This window comes from Ranitomeya imitator, chromosome 3 (genome assembly GCF_032444005.1).
Source record: "Ranitomeya imitator isolate aRanImi1 chromosome 3, aRanImi1.pri, whole genome shotgun sequence".
NCBI classification, from domain to species: domain Eukaryota; kingdom Metazoa; phylum Chordata; class Amphibia; order Anura; family Dendrobatidae; genus Ranitomeya; species Ranitomeya imitator.
In genome coordinates this window covers 603,839,200-603,859,761 of record NC_091284.1, presented here as the reverse complement: position 1 = coordinate 603,859,761, position 20,562 = coordinate 603,839,200, and the positions used below count along the sequence as shown (strand labels likewise).

The window sequence follows — 20,562 nt, the reverse complement described above, 5'->3', positions numbered from 1 at the left end:
CATGGCCAGCAGATTCTTGCATTAAAATACCAAAAATCTCAACATTTTTGTGCAACTTCATGTTACGCCACAAAACTGATAAAAACCCCTTCATGAATCAACCCTTCTAGAGTTTTAGCTGGCTTAACACAACAGTAAATTTTCCTTTATTGCTTTGCCACCTGGTATCCCTTCTTATATGTGCCAGAACAGAAAGATGCTAACAAGCAGCTGTACTCCATGTGATGGACATGGGCTGCCCAGAGGCTGATGGCAGCTTTTCCTAGTAAACGCCTCTCATGTGTAGGGTGCTCAACACCCTCATATAAAATGTTGGTGATTTTAGAATTTTTTTCTTCAGGATGAAATACTATTTAAATGCTAAATATCACCTTAAGTACACTATGTAGTCAATAAATTAAAAACCGCCATTATCCTGTGCATTTTTCCGCCGATGTATTCCATCATAGAAGGACTTATGAAGCTGCTGGATGTCACTCTGCTAATTAAAACTAATTAACACGCTGCAATATCTTCTAGTGACCAGATCATCATTAGACGTGGCACACGTCCTTGGCTTTTTCCTATGAAGAAAAGTCATTTGTAGTCAAATGAAGAAAATCCCGAGTTACATTTTCTACCGTGTGCTATTAAAGAAAGGATCACTTCATTTGAGAATGGAGAAAAATGCTACATGGCAGTAACATCTGTGATGCCTGACAGCGGTAACCCTTCACGATGAGCCATTCAGATGGAGTAGAGGGATGCCCCATGCGGAGAGAGCCCCTCTAAGGAGCCATTCAAGCAGCTGCTGTCACTCCAGACCGTGATATTAATGATCGCTGGTTCCACCAATGGTCATGTAGCGTGTAGCGTTTGCTTCGTTAGGGAGCGCAGCTAATGTATTCTACAAAACGCCGTAGGCCAAACACATTTCTTAGGCAATAGCATGTGAAAATGAGGGGATTTTAGATCACTGCACTCCTGTATGACATATATTGCTTGCAGCATGCCTGTATATTAGTTTAGTTTTTTGTTTTGTTTTGTTTTTTTTGAGCTTATACATTGCTGTATCTAAAAAAATAAATAAATAAAAAAACAAACAAAAAAAACCCAGCATTCATTAGAATGAAGGAGCGCTACCGGCCCCTAAGGCTGTGGTGTGTCTGTTCTTTTGAAATGCATAGTACATTATGCCGTGCTCAGCCAGGCATAGTAAAAGCCTTCATGCTTCCAGATCACAGAACATCCGTTGTACCAGCTTCACTCCGCAAATATATTGTGGAATATTTACCGGGGTAATAATGGTTCTCAATCCTTCCCATTTAACAAGATTACTTTTTATAAACCTCTGGTCTCCAAGTCATGATGACTAGGGAAGTATTGTATTAGCCTCAGTAATCTGCGGTCTGACCAGCACCTGTTTCTAATCTCCTCCATGGTCATTAGGATAAAAGGGAAGGATCTTCTTCATTCTCCAAATCCAATCTAGTGCGATCTGCATCTCCATAAAGAATGGTAATGGCTGTTTTCCATGTTACCACCCCGGGGACCCACCTTCAGAATTCTCACCCCCAAATCCAAGAATCCACCAGTAATTAGAAATACTTAAAGGGAACCTGTCAGCAGATTTTACCGCTATAAGATGCGGCCACTGCCTTTCAGGGCTTATCTACAGCATTCTATAATGCTGTAGATAAGCCCCTGATCTCACCTGCAAGTGAAGAAAAATAAGTTTTATTATACTCACCCGGGCGATGAAGAAGCAGGAGGGCGGTGACGCAAGAAGATGAGAGGCGCTGCACCTGCAACACCTATCGGATCGGACCGCCCCCCCTAGGTGAGTATAATAGAACTTATTTTTCTTCAGGTTGGATCGGGGGGCAACCAGTGTCAGATGTAATAGTGATAATAGTCTTTCCGACCTAGATTTCTAAGATCTAACACAGTTTAGTAGTTGTTCTTCAGTGAGGAAAAATTGATATATATTTTTCTTAAATTGCATGTATATGGGCCTAAAGATAATTTTTCAAATTTAAGTTTCTTTAAAAATGTTGCAGTTTGACTTTTACTGGCTTGCGACACATTTAACTATGATGTGGTCTGTGGTTGTAAATCAGTTGAGAGGAGCTAAGAAAAACACTGATAAGTTATAAACTCCCCATTAAACCATCATAGCAGGCTTACTGACAGATTCTTAGTTGTGTATCGGTAAGCCAGCACCAGGAGTGGAACCTAGACCAAAAGCTATAATGGAAAGACTTGCTTTCTATCCTAGTATTGGCTTACAAATACCGACAGAAAATATTCCGCAAAGAAAATGACCTTAAGTCTTTGGCCCTTCTCTTCTGTCCTGTTTGAGCCCATACAAGATCCCCCCATATGTGCCAGAATGTGAGACGCTAAGAATTTGCTGTATGCAGGTGGACATGCCGCTTTTCCTGGCAAATTCATATTTTTGCTAAACGTTTAGAAAGTTGTGTTGATATTGAACTTGATGGAGTCATACATTTTAAAAATCTCTATATTCTTGTACATTTTACAGTCATTGTGCTACATAATAAGGGACAGATGATGAAGCAGTTTGCTCCCACTCTGCTAATTAAACTAATTAACGTTCTCCGTGCTTTCTGGTGACCACATTATCATTAGAGCAGTGGCATGTGTCCTTGGCTTTAGCAAAATGTAGCCCATAAAGAAGTAATTTTCCTACGGTCATTAACACAAAAGGCATGTTTCATAAAGATTGGATCAGTTCATCTCAAAATCGTGACCTCAAAACGTGGTTTGTTCAATAATGTATTGTACAGATGTTCTGTGTAATCTAGGTGTAGGTTTCCATTCTTCTGATGCACAGCCTTGTGGAAGCTTTGGGAATAAAGTAGCTCTTTCTCATTTTCTGATTTACATCCAGTAAATATAACTTAGTTCCATGATTCTGGTCACCAAAAGGAATGGATTATCACTCAACAGACTGGTTGGAAGTTGTGTTGAGACATTAAGGATTAGGCCCCTTTCACACATCAGTTTTTTTGCTGTCAGTCACAATCCGTCGCAGACTGTGAAAAACTGATGCAACGGATTCGTTTTTTCGACGGATCCGACTAGCGGATCTGGCTAATTGGATCGGAGCATGCTCCATGCTCCATCATTTGATGGATCCACGCCATGGGCTTCTATTTTAGCAAATGACAGCTGGCGACGGATCCGTCGCTGTCCGTTTTTTTTTACGTAGGCAAAAAACATTACAATGTCCTTCATCTCCAGGCGCTGGACAAACAATTTTCGACGGATCCGGCGAACGACGGATGAAATGTGAGGCCATCCATCGCAGTCCGTTGCTAATACAAGTCTTTGAGAAAAAAAGCGATCCGGCTGCATCAGTCGAACATCCCTTTGGAGGATATTAGGCTACGTTCACATTAGCGTTCCGCTAATGTGCGTCGCTGTTGCGTCGGCGACGCAGCGGTGACGCAGCGGCGACGCGCCCCTATGTTTAACATGGGGGACGCGTGCGTTTTTTTTGTTGCGTTTTCCGACACGTGCGCCGTTTCCGACGCTAGCGTCGGACGCAAGAAAATGCAACAAGTTGCATTTTTCGTGTGTCCGATTTTCGTCAAAAAACGACGCACGCGTCGCAAAACGCAGCGTTTTTGCGTGCGTTTGCGCGCATTTTTTGTGCGTCGTGCGTTGCGTCGCCGTTGCATCGCCGACGCACCGGCGCGCAACGCTAATGTGAACGTAGCCTTAGCTACTCACAAATGGCACACTTATAAAATCCAGCTGCTGCAGCATCTCAACAAGGATGACCCAGATCAGTGCGCTGAATTTGCAGAATGGGCAAAACAAAAATTGGAACAGGACCCTCCGTTTACACAGAACATTATGTTCAGTGATGAGGCAAACTTTTTTGGGTGGGCCATTTATATGGATACACCTAAATAACATGGGAATGGTGACTGTTTTCTTGCGTAGGATGTCTTGCATTGAAATCTGCTGTAATGACTCGGGTATTGTGTTCACCAGACATCAACACAATTTCTATCCGCTCCTCACGTGTTAACATGTCAATGGCTGTAAACCAGGGGTCCCCAACTCCAGGCCTCGAGGGCCGCCAACAGTGCAGGTTTTCAGGATTTCTTTAGTATTGCATCGGTGGTAATGTGATCATCTGCACAGGTGATGATTCCAACCCCTGTGCAATACTAAGGAAATCCTGAAAACCTGCACTGTTGGCGGCCTTCGAGGCCTGGAGTTGGGGACCACTGCTGTAAACAAAGAGAATCTTGTAAATAACTCATGAAAGAGTAAAGTTACATTAAAACCAGAGCAACATTGTTTTTGTTGTGAAATTCTCAAGAAGTTTGATGTGACACATGACCCTCTTCCCATTGGAAAAAATAAAGTTGGATCCAAAATACCTGACATCAAAATGGCCACCATGGTCACTCACCACCCATCTTGAAAAGTTTTCCCCCTCCCATATACTAATGTGCTACAAACAAGTTGATATCACCAACCATTGCCATTTTATTTAGGTGTATCCATATACATGGCCCACCATGTACTATAGCTGGGGCACAATTGATTGTGGAAATGTGGTTGGTTAGAAAGGAGCTTTGAAGAATAAGTATCAAGAAATATTGGATGCGATAGAAGGGTTGTGATATTGTATGCTCTGAAGACCCTTCGGCATTGATGGAGTCTTCTAGTGACAAAATTTATGCTTGCTACAATCTAGTAAGAATAAACATATTTATCAGCAATAATTTAAGATTATCATAGAATCATAGTATGTACAGTTGGAAGGGACCTCACCGTGTCCACTAACTGCTCAATGCAGGATTCACGAAACCATCTCTTAACAGATGTCTGTCCAGCCTCTGTTTGAAGACTTCCATTGAACAGTGAAGGGCTAAAAGGAAATAAGGACCGCAATAGGGTCTTATCTGGGTATAAAGAGATAAATTCCATTCAAATTTCATGTGGAATCCTGATGAAGGAGCTGTGGTGCTCCGAAACGCGTAATAAAAATAAATCCACTTTCATTGGATTACTCAATTGGACTTCTAATTTTATGAGCGGTGCAGAGAAGAATCCATCTCTATATCCCATTTTTTAATCTTAAGACTTCCATTGAAGAAGAGCTCGCCCCTCTTGTGGCAGGTGTTCCAGTCATTGATCACCCTCACTGTCAAAAAGTTTTTCTAATAACTAATCTGTATCTTTTCCCTTTCAGTTTCATTCCATTGCTTCTCGTGTTTCCATGTGCAGATGAGAATAAGGATGATCCCTCTACACTGTGACATCCCTTCAGATATTTGTAGACTGCTATTGCGTATCCTCTTAGCCTTCTTTTTTGCAAGCTAAACATTGCAAGATTATTTAACCGTTCCTCATAGGAGATACTTTGCAGTCCGCTTATCACCCTGGTCGCTCTTCTGTGAACTTGCTCCAATTTTTCAATGTCTTTTTAAAATGTGGTGCCCAGAACTGGACATAGTATTCCAGATGAGGCCTGACCAAGGAGGAGTAGAGGGGAATAATTTCTTCATGTGATCTAGACTCTATGCTTCTCTTAATACATCCTAGAACGGTTTGCGTTTTTTGTTGCTGCATCGCTCTGTTGACTCGTGTCCATTCTGTGATCTATTACACATTGTTATGTTTGTTTTGAAAACAATTCACACAAAAAAAACAAATATTTGCTCTTTATAGAAGTAGTTTTGGTGGTCTCAGTAACAATCTCACTCCCCATTCTTGTTTGTGGATTGCAGGAATAAGTGAAAAGGTTAAACTGCAATACCAGACTTGGGCATGCAAGAGAAAGGCCCTACTTTTAGTGGTGAAAAGGCAAAAGCTTACCCTCCACCATGATGGCTTACTATTCAGATGTTGTTTGAGATCACAGTAGTGAATTTTCTCTTTTTTTTCCCCCTTCAGAAACAGCACCACCATTTTGTTCCCTTCTGCACACCAGTCACCTCACTTATCACTTTTTTGTACGATTTTGCTTGAAAATGTAATATTTAAGAATGATTCAATAAAGGATGTCCTTCTTCTGTTTTAGGTCTGCTGCTATTCTTTAGAGGGTTCGTCAATTATCTCAAAGTACGGAACATGTCAGAAAGTATGGCGGCTACTCATAGAACAAGATTTTTTTTCTTGTACTAGAGGTAAGTCCTTAATCTGCAGTGAAATGATCCTAAGAATCCGTTTCTATTCTTAGAATGGGAAGATCATTCTCTTAATGATTTCATCACTAAAGGTTGTAAAATTAAATGCATCTCTGGTTGCCGGCTGCTAAAATGAGTTTGATCCTTCATTTATGTGAAATATTGGCAATATTTTCTATCTAGTTATTCGTTCAGATTTTCTTTTAAATTATCCTTGAAGCGTAAATTAATGGACATGCGTTAAGTGCTATAAAATGTTTAATGTACTAGGCCACCAGAATTGCTTTCACATCTATACATCAGGAACACGGCACCTTACAACGTGTGGCTTCCTTGCCCTGAAGTGAAAGCCGCTTGCTACTTTGTATGCTAATCCACTGCCTAATCTTTAGAGATTTCCACTGCACGTTATACCTTATAAAACCCTCACTGATTAGCATGTACGGAAGATGAACATGGACCGCTAAATGAATTGTGCATTTTCTTTAGTTTTTTTTAATTCCTAGAGCGTTGAATATTTATAGACACTAATGACGTATATTACACTCCCAGAAACATAAAGTCATGTTGATTTAATATAAAGGACGTCCTACAACCTTCACAAAAATATTCTGCATAAAATTCATACCAAGATACAGCCTATTACCTAGAAGTGATGTTCTTTGCTGCATATTACCAGCATCTGCTGTTGATGATCTTTCTGAGGGTGGTGTATAAAAACCATTGTAATTGGGCATACGGCACCTAACCTTTGTTGACTCCTGGGGCTTATAGATCTTCTGTGTCTTTTCCGAGGCCAAGGGCTTGTCTCTTAGCCAGCCTAATGCTGCTCTGCTCTGATGAAGGACATGAACCCCACGATAGATAGCTGTACATGGTTATCTAACTTGGCTAAAGACCTCCATAAATGTTAGACTCAGGGTACCGTCACACAGTGGCATTTTGATCGCTACGACCGCACGATCAGTGACGTTCCAGCGATATATCCGTGACGTTCCAGCGATCTCGCTGTGTCTGACACCCTCCTGCGATCAGGGACCCCGCTGAGAATCGTACGTCGTAGCAGATCGTTTGAAACTTTCTTTCGTCGTCTAGTGTCCCGCTGTGGCGGCATGATCGCATGGTGTAACAAAGGTGTGCACGATATTGTATACGATGTGCGCATAGTAACCAACGGCTTCTACATCGCACATACGTCATGAAATTATCGCTCCAGCATTGTACATTGCAAAGTGTGACAGCAGTCTACGACGCTGGAGCGATATTGTTACGATGCTGGAGCGTCGCGGATCGTGCCATCGTAGCGATCAAAATGCCACTGTGTGACGTACCCTAATGTCTGCTGAACCCACCGATATCAATAGATTTGCATGATGGACTGATGTTTATGAGGGAGAGGGGGTGCCGGCTAACTTCCTATCACATTATTTCTATGGAGATAAAAATAAAGGGACATCATTCTCATATCCAACATGGAAGCACTTGGCCAAACAATCCTTCCTTTGTATGGGAGAGTTGTGAATGATCATTCATCTGACAGCATCTAATGTGTATGGCCAGTTTTATATCCCTGGTCTGAAATGGTGATAACTTATCAGAAGCTATCTGTGATGGGTAACCCTTGCGAAAGTTTCTTCTGGAGAGACTTAATTTACATCTTTGTCTTTGCACCCTTTGCTTATTGTAATGAATGCAAATATTCACCCCAATGTTACAGACTCCTCTTAAAAATGATCTGCCATAGAAGAACTTTTTTCCATCATACATGACGGCACCACGAGAGGGGATCCGCCCATCAAGGACAGGAAACCTTCAAGATAAAAGGGGCGGCTCCTCTCTCCACATCAGTTGGTTTCCTGTCCTTGACGGGGAACCCTCAAGATGGAAGACATCTGATGAAGATTGAATAGGATGCCGGGATCTGGGTCGGGTGGATTTGGGCAGGCGCTGTCTGCTGCACCCGTCACCAGGTACCCGTAGTCGCCTCGGGGGTCAATGTATACCATGCCCCCCCTGAGCGAAGCATGGCCACAGCCCGCGAGGCGAATGCCCGGGTGAAGTTGGAGCCTCGGAGGCCTTCCCTTTTACCAAAAAAAAAAAAAAAAAATCCACCTGCCAATTGTCCTCGGAGGTCACAAAGGTGCTCCCTCCCTGTTGACTATGGTGGCCATGCAGCCTGTGAGACACATCGGTGCCCAGGCTAGGTAAGGCTCCTTGGAGGTTTTATGCCATCCCTGTTGAGCACTGCAGATGGTCCCCCAGCCCACCCCCTCCCCTTCCCCCCTCTCCTTCCTTCCTGGATCGGTACCTGAGACAAGCGGAGAGGTGTGGAGCGGTATCTGACAGCATGGATCTGGAGGTGAGCGTGGCGTGTCGGACGTAGGGGACACTGCAGAGTTTCCTGCCTGGCCGGCGCCATGATTCCAGGAGGCGGCTGTGCGTGCGCACATCGCTGGGCAGCAGCGCTCGGAACGTTTGTGCAGGGCACTGGGGCAGGAGGACAGGAATCTTCGGCGCGCACCGGAAGTAAGGGCCAGATGCGCGCCTGGAAGGTGAGTGCATGGACGCTGGAGGGCGACAGAGCAGCGCGCACCGGAAGTAAGTGCAGGGTGCGCGCGCAGAACCCAGCGGTGGCACTTGGGTCAGAGGCAGGATCAACCAGGTGAATGATTAAGAGCGCGCCCCGGAAGTGGTGCCAGGGGCATGCTTTGTTTATACAGCAGCATTGCGCTAGCGGTGGCAGATGCAGGATCAACCAGGTGTTTGATTGATTACATGCACGGAGGTGGTGCAGGCACGATCAGCCAGGTAGTTAAATACACCTGGTGCTGAGCAGCCAATAAAGGCAGGATCAACCAGGTGATTCATTAAAAAAAAAAGTGATGAATCTATTTAAACGAGCTAGAAGTGCTGCCCTGTGTCACTAAAACCAGGTCAGGTTGAAGGTGACTATTCTTGTTGGTGTGCTGGTGTGTATAATGGAGAGTTTCTCGCCAGAGCATTTGATGCCACAGCAGGAGGTGCAGGAGAGGCGGTCTCGCTCAAGCGAAAAGAGCCAGACCCGCCATGTCAGCAGCAAAAGCCGCTCGGACAGTATACGGACGGATCGGCGTAACAAGGAGGGGTCCCTAGTCTCATTGGGAGACACGGAGAAAACCAGCCAACCTCCGGATCCGGTACCCGCACTTTGAAAACGTCCGAGTGGTGAGTGAACTACGAGAAAGTCCAGCACGCTAATGTCTGTTCTTTTCTCTTCTCTTATCTCCGTCTCTCCCCTCTTTTCTTACATACATTGCGGGGTGGAGTATAGGAGGTCCCCAAAAAGTATAAGGTGAAGACTAAAAATAGAGAATGTCCCTTATGTAAAAAGCCTTTAATGTCATCTTGGTGTAAAAGACTGTGTCAGGACTGTATTAACCAGACTGTGGCGGAGGAAACACCCTCCTTTACGGACAGCCTAAGATCTCTGATTCAGTCCGAAGTCTCTAAGTCCGTAAGAGCATTACAGACACCTGACACAGATGCCAGATCTAGGGACAGATCCAGCCCCTCTATAGCATCCCAAAGGGATTCCTCGGGGTCAGAGCAGGATTCTGATACGGCCCGCTCTTCTGATAGTAGCTCTGAGGAGGAAGACACCTTTCCAGCAGAGGCTACAGATAAACTTATTAAAGCTGTTCACTCTACCATGGGGCTGGTAGAGGAGAAGGCAAAAAAGACAGCCCAAGAACTCATGTTCAGTGGCCTACAAAAGAAGAAACTGAGATCATTCCCTGTTAACGATCAAATACAAGAACTGATCAAAAGGGAATGGCAAAAGCCAGAAAAAAGGTCCCAGATAACTACCTCCCTAAAAAGAAGGTATCCCTTTGAAGAGGAAGCATCCTCATCTTGGGACAGAGCCCCAAAAATCGATGTGGCGGTCTCAAAAGTGGCCAGGAAATCCTCCCTGCCGTTCGAGGACCTAGGTTCTCTAAAAGAACCTCTGGACAGGAAGGTGGACAGTTCCCTGAAGACAGCTTGGGAAGCCTCAGCGGGAGCACTAAGGCCAGCTATCGTGGCCACTTGTGTCGCCAGATCCCTTAAGATCTGGATAAGACAACCTGGAGGAACAGGTGGAGCAAAAAGCTCCCAGGGAAGCTATTTTAGAGTCACTTCCAACTATGAGGGCAGCGGCTATGTTTCTGGCTGAAGCATCAGCAGACTCTGCTAGGCTGGCAGCAAAATCAGCAGCGTTAGCTAACACTGGACGCCGTGCCGTATGGCTTAAATGCTGGCCAGGGGACACTCAGGCCAAAATGAAGCTTTGTTCTTTGCCTTGTGAGGGAAACTTCCTGTTCGGACCAGCATTAGATGAGGTACTGGAGAAGGCCGGGGATAAAAAGAAGAACTTTCCAAGACAGCCATTTCAGTCCTTTCGTCGCTCCTTTCGGAGAGGCCAAAGATTCCGAAGACAGCAGTACAGGGACCGAGACAGAAGCAACCTGGACAAGTGACCCAGGGGAGGAAAGGGCTTCTATTTCGGCAAGTCCCCCAGAGACCCCAAAAAACCCTCCCAGTGACGGTCCTTCTCAGGTGGGAGGGAGGCTCTCTCACTTCCTTCCAGCCTGGGAGAGGATCTCCTCCAGCATATGGATCCGGCAGATCGTAGGATCAGGCCTAAGAATAAAGTTTCACCACTGGCCTCCAAGAAGGTATATGCAGACCCCGGTACAGTCCTCCCAAGAGAAGCAAGACAGTCTGGAGGGGGAAGTAACATCACTCCTAGACAAGCACGTCTTGGAAGAAGTTCCTATAGACGAAAGGAGGGAAGGATTTTATTCCCCTCTTTTTCTCATAAAAAAACCGGACAACTCTTGGAGGACAATTATAAATCTAAAAGGCCTCAACAAATTTCTTGTAGTACCATCATTCAAGATGGAAACCATAAAATCGGCGGTGAAACTTCTCTATCCCCAGTGCTACATGTCCGTCCTCGACCTCAAGGACGCTTATTATCACGTCCCAATCAGACAACAAGATCGTCAGTTCCTCAGAGTGGCAGTTCAGATGGGGTCCCAGCTGCGTCACTTCCAGTACAGGGCTCTGCCCTTTGGGATAGCAACCGCCCCACGCGTATTTACGAAGCTGATTGCAGAGGTCACAGCACATCTCAGGGAAAAGGACACTCTAATAATTCCCTACTTGGACGACTTCCTGATAGTGGGAAAGAACTTTTCTCACTGTCAGGAGCAGGTCAGGATAGTGATGGACACTCTTCAGACACTGGGATGGCAACTAAATCTCAAGAAGTCCAAGTTAGAGCCGGCAATGGTCCAGAATTTCCTGGGGATAACGGTGGACTCCGTGGCACAGGAGTGCCGCCTCCCAGAAGAAAAAGAAGAAAAAATCAAACAGATGATTATGGCCACATTAAAAAAGCCGGAAATGACCTTAAGAAGGGCCATGTCGGTGTTGGGGTCCCTAACCTCCTGCATACCGGCAGTAAAATGGGCCCAGTTCCATGCAAGAGAACTGCAATGGTGTGTGCTGCAGAACGACCAAGAACTTCAGGGACAGTTAGAGCAGAAGCTCACTCTCCCACTCTCTGTGCTCCAATCTCTCAGATGGTGGTTACAGATAGAGTCATCCCCCAGAGGAGTTCACTGGACATTCACAGCCTCCATGGTAATCACAACGGACGCCAGTCCATGGGGATGGGGAGCTCACTCAGACACACTATGGGTCCAAGACCCCTGGGCTCAAGAGGAGAAAGATCTATCCTCAAACGAGTGGGAGCTCCTAGCAATAGAAAGGGCGCTAGAGAGATTACTTCCACACTTGGCAGGGCATCATGTGAGAGTCCTATCGGACAACCGAACAGTGGTCGCATACGTGAACCACCAGGGAGGCACCCGCTCTCGGGCGCTGATGCACATAACCACAAGACTCATGTCTCTAGCCGAAAGGCACTTCCTGTCATTATCGGCCCTGCATATCCGAGGTGTGGACAACATAAAGGCAGACTTTTTAAGCAGGAACCACTTGAGGCAAGGGGAATGGTCCCTAAAAAAGTCCGTTTTTCAACGGATAGTGCACATGTGGGGAAAACCCAGGGTGAACCTCTTTGCCTCAAAAGTCAACAGGAAAGTCCAAAAATTTTGCTCCCTGAACCCTACAGACAGGCCGTTGGCAGTAGACGCCTTCAGCATAAAATGGACATCTGGACTCCTGTATGCCTTCCCACCGATATGTCTAATCCCAGTGGTTCTGAGGAAGATCAGGGAAGACAAGGCCAGAGTGATCGTGATAGCGCCCTTCTGGCCGAAAAGACCGTGGTTCTACTGGCTGAGAGTGATGTCAGTGACGGACCCGTGGGTTCTCCCGGAAGACCAGGACCTTCTAACTCAGGGTCCCTTCAACCACCCGCAGAACTCCGGGCTTCATTTGACAGCCTGGCATTTGAGCGGTCGTTACTAGAGAAAGAAGGGTTCTCAGCTGGGTTAATATCCACCTTGCTCAGCAGCAGAAAACCAGTAACGACCAAGATCTATGGGAGGATATGGAAGAAATTCCTGTCCAGCTCAGGGCCAATACGGGAAGGGGAGGTCCCGATAGTGGCAATACTGGAGTTCCTGCAGAAGGGCTTAGATCTGGGGTTAGCTGTTAGTACCCTCAAAGTACACATTTAAGCCTTAGCAGCCCTATTCAACTGTGACCTGGCAAGTAATAGGTGGGTGGTGAGGTTTATCCGAGCCTGTAGTAGAGCTGACTCTGTCCCATCTCCTACTCCTCCACCATGGGATCTAAATCTAGTGTTAACTGCCCTGACGGAAAGCCCCTTTGAGCCGTTAAATACAACTTCTGATAAAATGCTAACATTAAAAACAGCTTTGTTAGTGGCACTTACGTCGGCCCGTAGGGTGGGGGATTTACACGCGTTGTCAGCTGACCCCCCTTACACACAAATTATGGACGATAGGGTTGTATTAAAATTAGATCCGGCATATCTCCCCAAAGTGGTATCGAGATTCCATAGAGCTCAGGATATAACCCTACCCTCTTTCTGTCCCAATCCCAGTAACAAAAAAGAGGAGAGACTCCATTGCCTAGACGTTAGGAGATGTATCCTACAGTATCTAGAGGTGACTAAATCCTGGAGGAAACAGAGGGCTTTATTTGTTTCATTCCAGGGGTCAAGGAAGGGCCTTAAAGCCTCAAAACAGACTCTAGCTAGATGTGTGAGAGAGGCCATTATTCTAGCATATAGTAGTGCAGGCAGGGTTGTTCCACAGGGTCTGAAAGCCCACTCCACGAGGGCCATGGCGACGTCGTGGGCGGAGAGAGCAGATGCTACCATCGACCAAATCTGTAAGGCGGCCACTTGGTCCTCTCCGTCTACATTTTTTAAACATTATAGGCTAGACCTATCTGCTACCTCTGATCTCACTTTTGGGAGAAGAGTGTTACAAGCAGTGATCCCTCCCTAGAAGAGAAAACAAATCTCTGTAACTCTCTCGTGGTGCCGTCATGTATGATGGAAAAACACGGGTATTACATACCTGGTAATGTGTTTTTTCATGAGACATGACGGCACCCTTATATTCCCACCCTTTTGATCACGTCATTAGTTGGGTGCATTATTAGCATTATTTGTATTATACGCTCCCTGGGGTATCGGTGAATAGAACCGTATAGGATGTATTATTTATGTGTACACTTACCAGCGGAGTTCCTCTCGTACTCTGTAAAACAACTGATGTGGAGAGAGGAGCCGCCCCTTTTATCTTGAAGGTATCCTGTCCTTGATGGGCGGATCCCCTCTCGTGGTGCCGTCATGTCTCATGAAAAAACACATTACCAGGTATGTAATACCCGTGTTTCTTTTTTTTTTTTTTTTACACTTTAAATACAAGCCCCAGCATCTTATATCATGCAGACTGTGGTCCAAAGAACTCTCACAGTACTCCATAAGCCACAACGCAAAAGCTGCTGGAAGGTTGGTAGGCTGATAGTGAATGGTCATGTTAGAGTGTAGAAGTGGCCAAGCATAATACCATGTTTGTACATTAAGGACTGTTCCACAATAACACCTTATAATGTGGGTAGGTTCTAAGTGATAAGTTGCCCATCTCAGGAGTTTCCACTACTAAGACATTCGCTGCTCTTGAGATCAGTGGTATCTGGGCCCTAGGTTTGAATGGACCACTTGTGGAACACGTACACTGCTGCTTCATTTATGGTTTTTGGGACTGATGGAGATAGCCAAACACAACACTGCAAAGAAGCTGGCGAAGCCGAGGGCTTGCAGTTAAGAAATCTGCATTTAAATCCTCATCAAATTGGCCATTATTCCACATTACATGCGAGTGCATTGGGATTTAATGCCTTATTCAATTGATCAGAAAAAGATTCTCATTTTCTCAAATGCTATGTTCATTCTTCTTGAAGATTTCATTCAGCAGAAAGCCAATTGTCAGTCTTGGATTACTAATGCGGATCCTTATAAATTTGTATATGAATTTTTGTGAGCAAATACAGAGCATATGATAAAAGCCAAATTATGATGACTAGTCAACTGGGTCAGAGAACCTCCAAAGCAGCTAGTGTAACGGGTTGTTACCAACAAGCAGTAGTTAGTTTCCGCTCAAATTACAACAAGCGCCCTGGCCACCAGTTAATGGGCACCCAAGACTCTTTGATGAGCTCGGCGTGCAAAGGCTGGCTTGTCTGATCTGATAGCACAGAAGCACCACTGTAGCTCACATTGGTGAAATACTTAATGCTGGCTATGCTAGAGAGCCGTTGCAGCACAGATGGCATGACAGCTTGATGTATATTGGGTTACATTGCTACAGACTGGTCAGAGTGGCCATACAGGGCACATGACCATGGAAGAATAGAACATGGCCTAATCTCATGAATCATAATTTTTTACATGTCCGTTACTTACCTGTGCGCGAGATGGCAAGAGAATGCACTGTGGGAACAAGGCAAGTTGGCATAGGCAGTGGACTGGAGTATAAATTGTACATTGCATGTATATTATAATAATATACATGCAATGTGTAGAAGTGTGGCCACAAACGGACAAAACCCAAGGTAGACAAAAAAAAAATGAACATACAGCTCTGGCACAATTTAAGAGACCACCACATCAAAACCCTGTCATGGGCAGCCCAATCTCCAGACCTGAACCCCATTGAAAACCTCTGGAATGTAATCAAGAGGATGATGGAGAGTCACAAGCCATCAAACAAAGAACTGCTTACATTTTTGCTCCAGAGGCAGTGTGAAAGACTGGTGGAAAGCATGGCAAGACACATGAAAGCTGTGATTAACAATCATGGTTATTCCACAAAATATTGATTTCTGATCTCTTCCGGAGTTAGAACATTAGTATTGTTGTTTCTAAATGATTATGATCTTGTTTTCTTTGCATTACTTGAAAGCAATGGGTTGGTCTGAAAGCAATGGGTTGTTTTGTTTTTTGTTTTTTTACCGTTTTTCTTTGTCAGGAAAAAAAATACAAAAATTATTACTTGGAAATTCAGAGACATGTTGTCAGAAGTTTATAGAATAAAAGAAGAGTTTACATTTTACTAAAAAATCTTCTAATATATAATTGTCTAAGGGTCACTTCCGTCTGTCTTTCTGTCACGATTATTCATTCGCTGATTGGTCTCGGCAGCTGCCTGTCATGGCTGCCGCGACCAATCAGCGACGGGCACAGTCCGGAAGAAAATGGCCGCTCCTTACTCTCTGCAGTCAGTGCCTGTCGCCCGTATACTCCCCTCCGGTCACCGCTAACACAGGGTTAATGCCGGCGATAACGGACCGCGTTATGCCGTGGGTAACGCACTCCGTTACCGCCGCTATTAACCCTGTGTGTCCCCAACTTTTTACTATTGACGCTGCCTATGCGGCATCAATAGTAAAAAATGTATTGTTAAAAATAATAAAAAATAAAAAAAAACTGCTATACTCACCCTCCGTAGCAGCTCGCGCTGGCCGCCATCTTCCGTTTCAGGTTCCGGTGGCAGAAGGACCTGCCATGACGTCACGGTCATGTGACCACGACGTCATCACAGGCCCTGCGCGCCTGCACTGCAAAGACCTGCCATGACGTCACGGTCATGTGACCGCGACGTCATCACAGGTCATGCGCTAATACCAACCCTGGGACCGGAAGCTGCCGTGGACTACAAGGGCTCCCTCGGAAAGGTGAGTATATGTTTATTTTTTATTTTTTCATCTGTGACAAACCTGGCTGGGCAATATACTACATAGCTGGGCCATATACTACGTGGCTCTGTGATGTATACTACTTCGATGTGCAATATACTACGTGGCTCTTTGCTGTATACTACGTCACTGGGCAATATACTACGTGGCTGCGCAATATACTATATAACTGGGCAATATACTATGTGGCTGGGCAATATACTACGTGGGCTGTGCAATATACTACGTAGCTCGGCAATATACTACGTAACTGGGCAATATACTATGTGGCTGGGCAATATACTATGTGGCTGTGCAATATACTACGTAGCTCGGCAATATACTACGTAACTGGGCAATATACTACGTGGCTGCGCAATATACTACGTAACTGGGCAATATACTACGTAACTGGGCAATATACTACGTGGCTGGCCAATATACTACGTGGCTGGCCAATATAATACGTCATTGGGCAATAAACTATGTGGCTGGGCAATATACTACGTGGCTGGGCAATATACTACGTCGCTGTGCAATATACTACGTGGGCTGTGCAATATACTACGTGGACATGCAAATTCTAGAATACCCGATGCGTTAGAATCGGGCCACCATCCTATATATAGGATGCCTATAAAGAGAAAAATCAGACAAACTGAATATTTTGCAGTGGTCTCTTAATTTTTGCTAGAGCTTTATATCCTGCTGTAAGTGAAAAGCAATAGTTCATATAAATAACCTAGGGTGTGGGGTAAACGCGTTTCATTAAAAAGAAAAAAGGGTAAAAGCCATCCTACAAGTGCCGAGGTGTACCCTGTCGGGATGGTCCTAGCATCTAGTGTTTTGACTTCTGAATGAAGCAGGCATCTCTTCTAGAGCTGGCCAAGACACCTGGAACAGCCTCCTTTCGATCCATCAAGGTGCTAGACGACGAGTATGCTTTAATTTTTTATTTTAAGAGTGTCCATGCCTTACATAGTTACATAGTTATTAAGGTTGAAGGAAGACTATATGTCCATCTAGTTCAACCCATAGCCTAACCTAACATGCCCTAACATGTTGATCCAGAGGAAGGCAAAAAAACCCCATGTGCAAAGAGTAAGCTCCACATTGGGGAAAAAAATTCCTTCCCGACTCCACATACGGCAATCAGACTAGTTCCCTGGATCAACGCCCTATCAAGGAATCTAGTGTATATACCCTGTAACATTATACTTTTCCAGAAAGGTATCCAGTCCCCTCTTAAATTTAAGTAACGAATCACTCATTACAACATCACATGGCAGAGAGTTCCATAGTCTCACTGCTCTTACAGTAAAGAATCCATGTCTGTTATTATGCTTAAACCTTTTTTCCTCCAACCGCAGAGGATGCCCCCTTGTCCCTGTTTCAGGTCTATGATTAAAAAGATCATCAGAAAGGTCTTTGTACTGTCCCCTCATATATTTATACATTAAAATGAGATCACCCCTTAGTCTTCGTTTTTCCAAACTAAATAGCCCCAAGTGTAATAACCTATCTTGGTATTGCAGACCCCCCAGTCCTCTAATAACCTTGGTCGCTCTTCTCTGCACCCGCTCCAGTTCAGCTATGTCTTTCTTATACACCGGAGACCAGAACTGTGCACAGTATTCTAAGTGTGGTCGAACTAGTGACTTGTATAGAGGTAAAATTATATTCTCCTCATGAGCATCTATGCCTCTTTTAATGCATCCCATTATTTTATTTGCCTTTGTAGCAGCTGCCTGACACTGGCATTAAGTTTGTCATCCACCCATACACCCAGGTCTTTTTCATTGACGGTTTTGCCCAGAGTTTTAGAATTAAGCACATAATTATACATCTTATTACTTCTACCCAAGTGCATGACCTTACATTTATCCCCATTAAAGCTCATTTGCCATTTATCAGCCCAAGCTTCTAGTTTACATAAATCATCCTGTAGTATAAAATTGTCCTCCTCTGTATTGATTACCCTGCAGAGTTTAGTGTCATCTGCAAATATTGAAATTCTACTCTGAATGCCCCCTATAAGGTCATTAATAAATATGTTAAAAAGAAGAGGGCCCAATACTGACCCCTGTGGTACCCCACTGCTAACCGCTACCCAGTCCGAGTGTGCTCCATTAATAACCACCCTTTGTTTCCTATCCCTGAGCCAGCTCTCAACCCACTTGCACATATTTTCCCCTATCCCCATTATTCTCATTTTATGTATCAACCTTTTGTGTGGCACCGTATCAAAAGCTTTTGAAAAGTCCATATACACTACATCCACTGGGTTCCCTTGGTCCAATCCGGAACTTACCTCTTCATAGAAACTGATCAAATTAGTCTGACATGAACGGTCCCTAGTAAACCCGTGCTGATACTGGGTCATGAGGTTATTCCTCTTCAGATACTCCAGTATAGCGTCCCTTAGAATGCCCTCCAGGATTTTACCCACAGTAGAGGTTAAGCTTACTGGCCTATAGTTTCCGAGTTCAGTTTTTGTTCCCTTTTTGAATATTGGCACCACATTTGCTATACGCCAGTCCTGTGGCACAAACCCTGTTATTATGGAGTCTTTAAAGATTAAAAATAATGGTCTATCAATGACTGTACTTAATTCCTGCAGTACTCGAGGGTGTATCCCATCCGGGCCCGGAGATTTGTCAATTTTAGTGATTTTTAGACGCCGCCGCACTTCCTGCTGGGTTAAGCAGGTGACATTTAATTGGGAATTTTTATCACTAGACATTTTGTCTGCCATGGGATTTTCTTGTGTAAATACTGATGAAAAAAAGTCATTTAGCATATTGGCTTTTTCCTCATCCTCATCCACCATCTCACCCAGACTATTTTTAAGGGGGCCAACACTATCATTTTTTAGTTTCTTACTATTTATGTAGTTAAAGAATATTTTAGGATTATTTTTACTCTCTCTGGCAATGAGTCTCTCTGTCTCAATCTTTGCTGCCTTGATTTGCTTTTTACAGAATTTATTTAATTTTCTGTATTTATTTAATGCCTCCTCGCTACCTACTTCCTTTAATTCTCTAAATGCTTTCTTTTTGTCCCTTATTGCGCCCCTTACAGCTCTATTTAGCCATATTGGTTTCCTCCTATTTCTAATATGTTTATTCCCATACGGTATATACTGTGCACAGGTCCTATCCAGGATGCTAATAAACGTCTCCCATTTTCTCTGTGTATTTTTGTGTCTCAGGATATCGTCCCAGTTAATTGCACCAAGATCCTCTCTCATCCGTTTGAAATTTGCCCTCCTGAAGTTTAGTGTCCTTGTAACCCCTCTACTACACATCTTTTTAAAGGATACATGAAAACTTATTATTTTGTGATCGCTATTTCCCAAGTAACCCCCAACCCTTATATTTGATATGCGGTCTGGCCTGTTGGTTAATATTAGGTCTAGCAGTGCCCCCCTTCTTGTTGGGTCCTGAACCAGTTGTGAAAGGTAATTGTCTCTCATAATTGTCAAAAACCGATTACCTTTGCTGGAACTGCAGGTTTCTGTTCCCCAATCTATTTCAGGGTAGTTGAAGTCCCCCATAATAATGACTTCTCCTTGAGTCGCAGCTTCATCTATTTGCTTTACTAGGATATTCTCCATTGCTTCCATTATTTTTGGAGATTTATAACAAACCCCTATCAGTAATTTATTATTTTTTCCCCCTCCCCTTATCTCCACCCACAGGGATTCTACATTTTCATTAAATTCACCTATATTATCGCGCAGGATGGGTTTTAAGGATGATTTTACATATAGACACACCCCTCCCCCTCGCTTATCTGTACGGTCATTTCTGAACAGGCTATAGCCCTGCAAGTTAACAGCCCAGTCATGGCTCTCATCCAGCCACGTTTCAGATATCCCCACCATGTCATAATTATGCTCCAACAACATTAGTTCTAATTCGTCCATTTTGTTGGCGAGGCTTCTGGCATTAGTATACATGCACTTTATGTTCCTCTCTGTACTTCTATTTCTTAAATTATTAACTGTTCTGACCCCACCCCCCATGCCACCGCCACCCCCAACTTCCTTATTTGTGCCCAGGACTCTGTCTGCACTATCTTCCCCTCCTATAAAATGAATACCCTCCCCCCCAATTCCTAGTTTAAACACTCCTCCAACCTTCTAGCCATTCTCTCCCCCAGCACAGCTGCACCCTCCCCATTGAGGTGCAGCCCGTCCCTA

The 20,562-nt window shown here is 44.4% G+C and overlaps 1 protein-coding gene across 3 annotated transcripts in view; it reads left to right on the top strand.

The window, feature by feature from the left end:
• Nucleotides 1-20,562, top strand: part of NDFIP2 (Nedd4 family interacting protein 2) — a 148,838-nt gene that overhangs the window by 107,784 nt on the left and 20,492 nt on the right. For all 3 annotated transcript variants that reach the window (XM_069758065.1, XM_069758064.1, XM_069758066.1), the window contains one exon: nt 6,050-6,155. In XM_069758065.1, coding sequence (XP_069614166.1) covers nt 6,050-6,153 — 104 coding nt within the window. In that variant the 3' untranslated portion in view covers nt 6,154-6,155. The remainder of the gene's footprint in view (nt 1-6,049; nt 6,156-20,562) is intronic.